The following is an 8,581-nucleotide window of genomic DNA, read 5'->3' as shown; positions in this document are numbered from 1 at the left end:
GGGGGCGGCCCCGGAAGCAGCGCGGCGGCGGCACCATGGCGGCGGCAGCGGCCTCGGCCCGCACCCGCGGAGCCGGCCCGGTGTGGCGGCTGCGCCTGCTGTGCCAGCGCTACCAGGAGTACGTGAGGCGGCACCCGGCCGCCACGGCCCAGCTGGAGGGCACCGTGCGGGGGCTCTCCTACCTGCTGCCAGGTGCGGGAGCGGGGGGCGGGCGAGCCTTCGTCCCTCCGGCCGGGGTCTGGGCCGGGGGGCGCGGGCACCGGGACCCAGCGGGGAGCGGGAGCTCCCCCGGCCCCGGGCGCTCGCTGGAGCCGCTCTCTTCCCTTCGCAGGTCGCTTCTCGGACTCGCACGCGCTGTCGGAGCTGGGTAGGTGGGCAGCGGGTCGGGGCCGGTGCTGTGCCCTTGCCCGGGTGCGTGCGGGTCTTGCTCCCCGGCCCTGCTCTTGGCTGTGCATTCTCGGGGAGCTCCTGGGAGGAGTCTGCATATCCTGCTACCCTCCTTCCCTCATCCCCTGTCGGGGACAGACACAGCAGGGCCGGTTTGGCTTGCTTCCTGTGCATCCATTCTGCGTTGTTCTCTTCCTTTTCCAGTGTACTCTGCCTCCAACCTTCTAGTGCTGTTAAATGACTGGATTCTCCGAAAGGACCTGCAGGAAAGCCTGCCAGTGGTAAGGCTGTAGCGTGTGGGAGGAGGATTTGGGACATATGCTTTCTTCCTTGCAGGAGCTTTCAGGGAGTGTCTGTAGAAACTTAACAGGTCTTTGCTAAGGCCTCTCTTTGTGGTCAGGTATGGAGAAGCCAGAGGCAACCTCTGAATGCAACTAAAATAGCAGCCCTGTCCCTTTGCTCCTGGCTTGGAGGTGTGGCCACAGCACTCCCTGGACCGCAGAAATCAGGCCCTGACTTGCGCCAGAAGCTCCACAGGCTTTTTTGAGAAGCTCAGAACTTGAACTAGGTAGAGGTGTTGATGAATAAACCGTTGCTGTTTACACAGCAGTGGCTCTGGAGCACAGAAGCTCTTGATTCCATCTGTGAGACTCTTCCTTTGCGTAGGGTACTGTATTGAGTAAAACAAATGTAAGCGGCTTGCTGCTGTGTCTATCTTGTATGAGCCCCAGGCTGGCTCCCAGCATTCCTAAACCCTATGGGGAATGGGGAAGAGGTTGTTTTTTTCCAGACAAGGTTCTATTACAAACCTGTCCAGTGTGTGGCTTGGGTGTTGACAGCTCCCTGAATGGAGCATCAGGCGTGTAACAAACAAAAGTGCACAAGACTTGCGTCCCTGGTTAAAATTGAATAGAATTCCAGCTGTATTGTCTTAATTGATGCTTTTCAGTGAATCAAACCCTGTGGTTGACAGCAGTAGTAAGTTCCCACATGGATAGCAGAGACCTAGACTGGAAGAGAACCCACTGTCCTGGGGTTCATGCCTGAAATCTAGTCTGATGCTGTGTTCAGCCAGCATTCACTCTGGTGTGGCTGTGGACTCTGGGTTCCCTTCCCTCTGCTTCAAGTACACTCCCTCATCAGCTCTGTCCAGAGAGGAGGTTGTCTTGTGTCTCAGCTCTGGGATGAGGAGGAGGGGAGGGTTTTGCTCTGGAGCTCAGGCACAGTGCCACAACCCAGGAGGCTGTCCTGTTGTGTCAGTTGGGGTAGAGGCAATATAAAACACAGATGTGATGTTCTCCCTATTTTTGGAGTGGTAACTCCATGTGATGCTGTGATGTCGCAGTCTGTCCCTGCTTGGACGTACATAAGTGGGCTTGTGTGTAGGCTCCAGCCACAGTGGAGACATTGCTGGTTTTTTTCTGGAGCTGTGACTTCCAAGGCCATCTGGTGCTTATTTCTGAGGGTCCCACCAGACTGGGCTGTGTTTCTGCCCTCTTTAACTCCCGAGCAGAACCTGCATCCTGTCCCCTTCCTCCCCTCTGTGTTTTGCAGTCGCTGCCCCAGCAGAAGCTGCTGACCTGGCTGAGTGTACTAGAATGCGTGGAGGTCTTTGCAGAGATGGGGACAGCCAGGGTGTGGGGGGAGATGGGCCGGTGGACCATCATTGTCCTCATCCAGCTGGCTAAGTAAGTGCTGTGGGCAGAGGGGAAGGGGCAGCGTGCGCTCGGAAAGGGGACCTGGAGGGCACTCCGTAGTACCCTGGAAAAAATCCCACACAGGACTGAGCTGCCAGTCCCTGAGGCTGGGGGAATTTGGAGCCCCACGGTGTACTGGACTCTGTGCCACAGAAGGGAGCACTTCCACCTCTCACCTTGCCATTTGCTCTGAGGAGACCCGAGTGTTTCCCTCTTCTGTGGAAGCCATCTCTCCAGTGTAACAGGAACCCAGCTCCATAGTCTGGTATTGAATACTTCCACATGTCTGTTCACAGAGCCATCCTTCGGCTCCTGCTCCTGCTGTGGTACAAAGCTGGCATCCAGATGTCTCCTCCCATTGTGCCACTGAACAGGGAGAAGCAACAGCCTCTCCACCCTCAAGGTGAGCCCATGGTGTTGTCATCATTGGCTTGGTGCCTTGCTGAGCCACATGTCTTGTCCTGCTAGAATTACTCGTGAGAGCTGTGGCTTGTGCAGCACATGGAACCATAAGGTGTCTGTATTCAAGGCTGAGCTGTGTTTCAACTTTCCACCCTTTGCAGAGGATGAGTTAGCTTAGTGGCAGGGTTGTCCAATATCTGGACCATCCTGGAAGGAGGGGATGGAGAAGTCTAAGCTGTGAATTGCTGGCTGAACCATGAGTCAGGCTGTATGTGCCCTGGTCTAGTGATGAGGAAAAGGCCTGAGACCTGGGCAATGTCAGGCAGATTTACCTTTTCACCCTCTGCCTACTGTTAGTCCCTGCAGAACTGTCCAGTTTGCACTAAATCAGCCTTTCAATCTGCTCTTCTTGGTGGCAGCTCTGAGGTGTGCAGCGTATTGCTTTGAAGCCTGACCCCTGTGGCTGTTTCCTTCTGCAGGCATGGAAGACAACTCCTCAGGGAAGGATCAGACCTATGTTGGCAGGCGTTCCAGCCGTGTTGTGCGCTCTCTACAGAGCAGTAAGTGACTGGGCCTGTTTTTCAGCCTGAGCTGTTCCTGCTCTGTGCCTTCATGGATGGCATGGGTGTGAGCAGTAGAGGGTAGAACCTTGTATTGGGACATATAAATGCCACTCAAAGGGCCTCATATCTGGGCCCACTGTGGATAGGTGAGTGTATCAAAGCAATCAGAGACATGCTGCAAGGCTAGCACTAAATTATGTTTTCCCAAGTGAGGAGCGTGGTTCTTACAGGTACCTCTTGAAGCTTTCCCCTTTCACATCTTCACTGTGCAGAAAGCAAGGAAACATGATAGGAAGGTGTCCTGGTTTTGGCTGGGATAGAATTCGTTTTTTTCCTGCTAACTGGTATGATGCTGAGTTTTGGGTTTAGTTTGAGACTAATGTTGATAACATTGTTATAACTGATACTGTAGCTTGTTGAGAAGTAGCAGTTACTCTAAGTCAAGGACTTTTCAGCTTCCTGGGTTTTGCTAGTGAGGAGATGCGCAAAAAGCTGGGAGGGAACATGGCCAGGATGGGTGACCTGAACTGGCCAAAGGGATCTTCCATGCCATAGAACCTCATGCCCACTGTATAAACTGGGGCATTGGCTGGGAGGGGCCAATCACTGTTTGGGAATGGGATGGGCATCAGTCTGGGGATGGTGAGTGGTTGTACATCACTTGTGTTTCTTGGGTTTTGTTGTCTTCCTTTTTATTAGTGTTAAAAATGTTATTATTTTTATTTCAATTATTAAACTGTTCTATGTCAATGCAGGAGTTTTACCTTTTTCTGATTCTTCTCCCCATCCAACCGGCAGGGGCGGGGTGGGTGAAGGGCTCCAGGGCCAGGTGGAGTGAGCTAGCAGTCATGTGATCCGTAGTTTCCAGCTGGGACAAAGCTTTTATTTGTGTCAGTAACCAGACCTGCTTCTTTCAGCCCCGTCCCTGCAGTCCCGGCACTGGGGGTCCCCGCAGCAGAGGGAGGAGTCGCAGAGCCGAAGAACGGAGGAGATCAACCAGCCTCCCACTCCTCTGGGTCTCCAAGAAACCATCGCAGAATCCATCTACATTACCCGCCCCCTGCTCCACCGTATCCTGCCCTTCTCCGTGCGGGCTCCCGGCGCTGGCCGTGCCAGCAGAGGGTGCTGTGGGCTCTGCCCGGGTGCAGGGCAGTGCCCCGCCAGCTCCGCTCCCTGCGCGGCTCTGCTGGGGCCTGGGATTCGGCTCTCTTCCCGTTCTTAGGCTTTGGTGGCTGGCCTCAGCCACTGGAGCTGTGGGTGCAAGTCCTCCAGCCCTTTTCCCCGGGGCCCCCAGCCCTGCCTTAGGGTGTATTTGCCTGCACTTGGCAGAATTTTGTGGGTATGTAGGGGATCACTTCTCTGTGTGCCTCTTGTTAGGAATCTCTCATCTTTTCATTCCTTGACTATGTATTCCTAGTACTGAGTCTAGGAGTATGGGGCCAGAGATCATGGAAGCCCTGGCTCCTCTCAGCAGTCCTGGACATCTCGAGGTCAGTCTGATGAAGAGTCTTTCTAGGTGCTTGCTTTGGTGGTGGCTGGGCATCGCACTTCCCTGTTCCCCAGTCCTGGGCAGAGAAATATGCACCCGGGATGGTCTTTAGCTTGGAGAGTGACACATCTTTTACAGCACTTACAGTGCTCTCTGTTCTGAGCTGGTGCAGGCTGCTCTGCGTGGAGCTGAGAGTGGAGGGCTTTAGAAGCCCCTTGGTTTTCCCTGCTGGCTGCTTTTGCTGTGACTTAGCTCTCTGCCCTCCTCTTCCAGTCTGAGTTTGCTGAGTGATCTGAAGGACCTGAACAGGCGAGAGCGGGCGGAGCTGAGGCGACGCACGATCCTCCTGCTGTACTACCTGCTGAGATCTCCTTTCTATGACCGATACTCAGAGTAAGGGGCCCCGGCTGGGCTTTTGCAGAACATTTCCCTTTTAACTTTTCTAACAGCTGCCATTGCTGTTTGTGTGCTCAACAGCTGGGGCAGGAGATGTCTGGCTGGACTTGTTCATATTCTCTCCCTTTCTAGGGGCAGGATCCTCCTCCTTCTGCGCTTGTTGGCTGATTATGTGCCTGGAGTTGGCTTCATCACACGTAAGTGGGTCCCACTGTTACATCCCCATTTATTTATTTATATCCCCATTTCTGCCTGGTGAAGAAAAATGAGGGCAGTTGGGAACATTTGTCAATTGGTTTCCAATCTGGGGAAGGAATTGGGAAGTCCTTAGAGAGGTTAGCACTAGAGTAGTTGTTGATGCTTGAGTAATTTTTAAATGCTGAAGGAAAAAATTAATTGCTTCCTGGCTTGATGACAGTAGTAAACCTCTATGTGCCCTGAGGCTGCAGAGCTCAATGTCTGCCACCTAGGCCTGTTCTCCTGGGCATCCTTTCTGTACCTCAGCTGGTACACCAGGGCCCCAGCTTTGCAGCCCTGTTCTGAGGTCTTTTCCTTGATCCCTAGTCTACAGTGTGGACATGAGGGGTAAATGGGTGCCTGGAAGTATTGAACCAGGCAGAAACTGACTGTAAATCAAAGGGCCAAACCAGGTCTGTGTTCTAGTTCTTCACCAGAGAATCCCTTTATTATAGGCTGGCATTTCATTTCCCTCCACTCTTCCCCTGATGATGTTAATCCTTTTGTGGAGTGATTCATGGCAGTGATATGACATTACATCAGCCTGGCATCATGGGATTGCCCTTTCTTTGGGGAGGTCACAAAGCTGGCTAGCTCAGGAGCCACTTCCTCCAGTTAGTGATTTCAGAGAGGCTTTGGAACCTGCATTAAGCCCTGTGCAACGTAAGCATTTTCACTCTACAGCAGATGCTTCTGTGTTTGCACCTGCTCACCATCGCTGCGTTATCTTCCTTCTTCCCTGTCACAGCAGTGTTCTCCTGACTCTCTGCATGTGGGTTTTCCCCTTGCACATTGCAAACCCTCTTTCCTGCTGCAGTTTGAACATGTCAGCTCTGAGGGAATGGTTGTTGTCCCACACCATGGCTGTGCTGACCATGTTTCACACCCCTCTTGGTCCTGCTCTGATCTCTGGCACCACATTGCAGTGCTGCCTTACATCTTGGTAGAATAGAATTCTTGGGTTCATCTGAGTTGTGTAAGTGGAGATTTGGAGTTGTTTGGATTATAATGAGAAGTGGGGGATATACCCCATAGACACACCACTTTAAATTGTTGCCTTTCTACATGTATGATCCCTCTGTTCTCTTGTTTCAGGGCCACTGATGGATTACTTGCCTGCTTGGCAGAAAATCTATTTCTATAACTGGGGCTGATAAGAAAAGAAGATGATTACTCTCTGCTAAAATCATGGCTGGACATTCCTAAGGAGGGCAAGCAGTCTGGGGGAGGGATGTTGATAATGTCTAATTTTCAGTTAAATCATAAATGAGAAGTTCCTGTTCTGCAGAGCAGGGAGGGGGTTGTATGCAATTTTTTAACAGATCAAGGAGTGAATGATGGACGCTGAATGTGTGGGGAGACCCTGGCCACCTATTTCTCTGGACCATTCTGTGGCTGCAGTGATGGTGATGGGGAAACTTCTTTTTTGAAGCACTTGATTTTTCTTCTTTTGTACAGCTGCGCTATAACAAAGCCAGGCAGCGTAGTGGATTTTGGGAGAGCACTGTCTCACATGTCATGGCACTGAGGTTGACCCACAACCTGCTTGTGTTGGCCATGCCTGGCCCATCTGCTTGGAGCAGACTCGTCTGTCAAATAAACTGACTGAATGGAGAGAACTGAGCTGAAGAGCCTCTGCCTCTTTGCATGGGATCCCTTGTCTCTGGGTGCCAGCAGGTCTGTCTGTCAGAGACAGCAGCTTTTGCAGTTGTCTACCCTGGGATACTCTGTCCCGTAGATGCTTTTGCTCTGGCCTGTGTCAGTCAGGGCCCACATGTTGCTCAGCTGATGACTACAGCCTCTCTAATTCCCAGTGCCTGCCTCAGTCCCCAGAGTCCTGGGGTTCCCCGGGGGTACACAGAGCTGCAGTGTGCAGGCTGCTTTCCTAGCACCTAATGTGTGTTAAAAGGGTTTGCAGAATGGCTGCCAGCCAGGGCTTGGGGGCTTGGCCAAGGGCAGACGAGAAGTGATTAATTCAGCAAATCTGCTGTGTTGCATTTAAAGGGCCTAGGACAGGCCTGTGTCTCTTCTAATGGGGGGACAGTTGAGGCACTAGTCTGCACAGTGAGCTTCTGTGGAGGCTCCCTGGGCCAGGACAAAGGGTTAGTCAGCTGGTGGCACTGGCCTGCCCCACAGTCAGCTGTCTGGGTAGATAGTCTGTCCCAAGTGGGTATCAGGAGCATTCCTACCTGAACCATCCCTGAGGGATTCTCAGGCTGCAGGGGTCACAGCCTTCTTGCCTCAGCATCCAGCACTGGAAATGTAGTCCCAGACACATCCCTCAGGGGTCACCACAGCTGGGGACAACAGGACTTTGCCACCTCAGCTGGCAAGGCCCTGCAACATGGTAACAGCACCACAGAAAAGCCATGACCAAGGAACTGTGCTCCCTTTGCTCAGTCTTATAGCAGAGGAAGATGTTGAAGTGTCTCCTGGGACAGAGTGGTACTGAGATGAGATGCAAGGGTCTGCTTTTGGAGGTTTTGAGAGGAAGGCACAAGCAGGTGCTGAGGGACAGAGACAGCCCTGGAGCTCTGACTATATGGAGGGACACACACCAGAACGATGAAGGCTCAGCAGCTGGCGGGGCCCAGGCAGAGGCAGCCCAGGACCTGAAGGGGAAGGTAGGAAGGGAGAGCAGCAGTAGCTGGGAGGGGCCAAGTCCCCTGCCCCACCTAGCAGGTGTCCTGGGCAACCACGGTGGCTCCTCTGTGACCTTGCTGTGGAACCAGTGGAACCGGTCAGTGTGCACCATGCTGTGCTGCCTGCTGCTCCTCGCTCTGCTGCTGGGGGCTGCCCTGCCACAGCCTGTGCACCAGAGGTGATGGCACTTCCCTCCTCCCTGCCCCAGTACCTGCAGGGCCCCTGACGTGGGCTGGGACTTGTGGCACCAGGCCTCAAGAGCTGGCCAGACTGGTTGGAAGATGCAGCACGTGGGAGCTCTTGTGCCAGCCTGGCTAAGTGGTGTAGGACCTTGGCTCACTCCTGGCCTTTGTTTTCCTCTGTAGGAACAGCTATTCAGTTCCTGAGGATTTCTCTGCTCCCCTGGAGCTTCCACAGAAGCACTTCGGCCTGGTGGATGGTACAGTGCTCTCCTTGCCCCTCTGAACCCCCTGTCCATGCACTCACCCCTCCAGGTGGGTGGGTGTCCCGGAGCTGAGCCCAGCCTCTCCTGCACCCACAGATTACGGCATCAAGCCCAAGCAGCCTGGCTTCAGGACGCGGGCGGCCCCGGTGCGGCCGGCGGAGCTGCGCAGAGCCCGCAAAAGCAAGCGCGATGGGCTGGACCTGCTGGAGTTCTACGAGGATGGGCGCCTGTGAGCCAGCGTGCCCGTGCCCACCACAGCCCCCCAGGTGAGGGCTGGAGCAACAGCTGCCAGAAGGCCCTTTGGGCCATCATATGCTCTCTG

At 53.9% G+C, this 8,581-nt stretch overlaps 2 protein-coding genes across 2 annotated transcripts; both read left to right on the top strand.

Annotated features, from left to right (window-relative positions):
* The first annotated feature begins 35 nt into the window (after positions 1–35).
* On the top strand, positions 36–6,794 carry PEX16 (peroxisomal biogenesis factor 16). The gene is made up of 11 exons (XM_058027185.1): positions 36–192; positions 332–367; positions 592–668; positions 1,942–2,075; positions 2,381–2,487; positions 2,966–3,046; positions 3,967–4,119; positions 4,467–4,539; positions 4,812–4,931; positions 5,067–5,131; positions 6,267–6,794. The coding sequence occupies exons 1-11, from the start codon at positions 36–38 to the stop codon at positions 6,323–6,325; spliced, it is 1,062 nt and encodes a 353-aa protein (XP_057883168.1). The 3' UTR covers positions 6,326–6,794.
* Positions 6,795–7,924: 1,130 nt separating this feature from the next.
* Positions 7,925–8,492, top strand: FREY1 (Frey regulator of sperm-oocyte fusion 1). The gene is made up of 3 exons (XM_058027282.1): positions 7,925–7,992; positions 8,180–8,253; positions 8,356–8,492. The coding sequence occupies exons 1-3, from the start codon at positions 7,925–7,927 to the stop codon at positions 8,490–8,492; spliced, it is 279 nt and encodes a 92-aa protein (XP_057883265.1).
* Positions 8,493–8,581: the final 89 nt, after the last annotated feature.

Source organism: Melospiza georgiana, chromosome 6, assembly GCF_028018845.1.
Source record: "Melospiza georgiana isolate bMelGeo1 chromosome 6, bMelGeo1.pri, whole genome shotgun sequence".
NCBI lineage: Eukaryota > Metazoa > Chordata > Aves > Passeriformes > Passerellidae > Melospiza > Melospiza georgiana.
This window is presented reverse-complemented; position numbering and strand designations above follow the sequence as displayed.

Excerpts from the sequence above, each read along its gene's own strand:
- PEX16 (XM_058027185.1), top strand. The coding sequence starts at position 36 with ATGGCGGCGGCAGCGGCCTCGGCCCGCACCCGCGGAGCCGGCCCGGTG. Across the intron at positions 368-591 it reads GCACGCGCTGTCGGAGCTGG|TGTACTCTGCCTCCAACCTT; the intron begins GTAGGTGGGCAG and ends TTCCTTTTCCAG. Across the intron at positions 669-1,941 it reads TGCAGGAAAGCCTGCCAGTG|TCGCTGCCCCAGCAGAAGCT; the intron begins GTAAGGCTGTAG and ends TGTGTTTTGCAG.
- FREY1 (XM_058027282.1), top strand. The coding sequence starts at position 7,925 with ATGCTGTGCTGCCTGCTGCTCCTCGCTCTGCTGCTGGGGGCTGCCCTG. Across the intron at positions 7,993-8,179 it reads CCACAGCCTGTGCACCAGAG|GAACAGCTATTCAGTTCCTG; the intron begins GTGATGGCACTT and ends TTTCCTCTGTAG. Across the intron at positions 8,254-8,355 it reads GCACTTCGGCCTGGTGGATG|ATTACGGCATCAAGCCCAAG; the intron begins GTACAGTGCTCT and ends CTGCACCCACAG.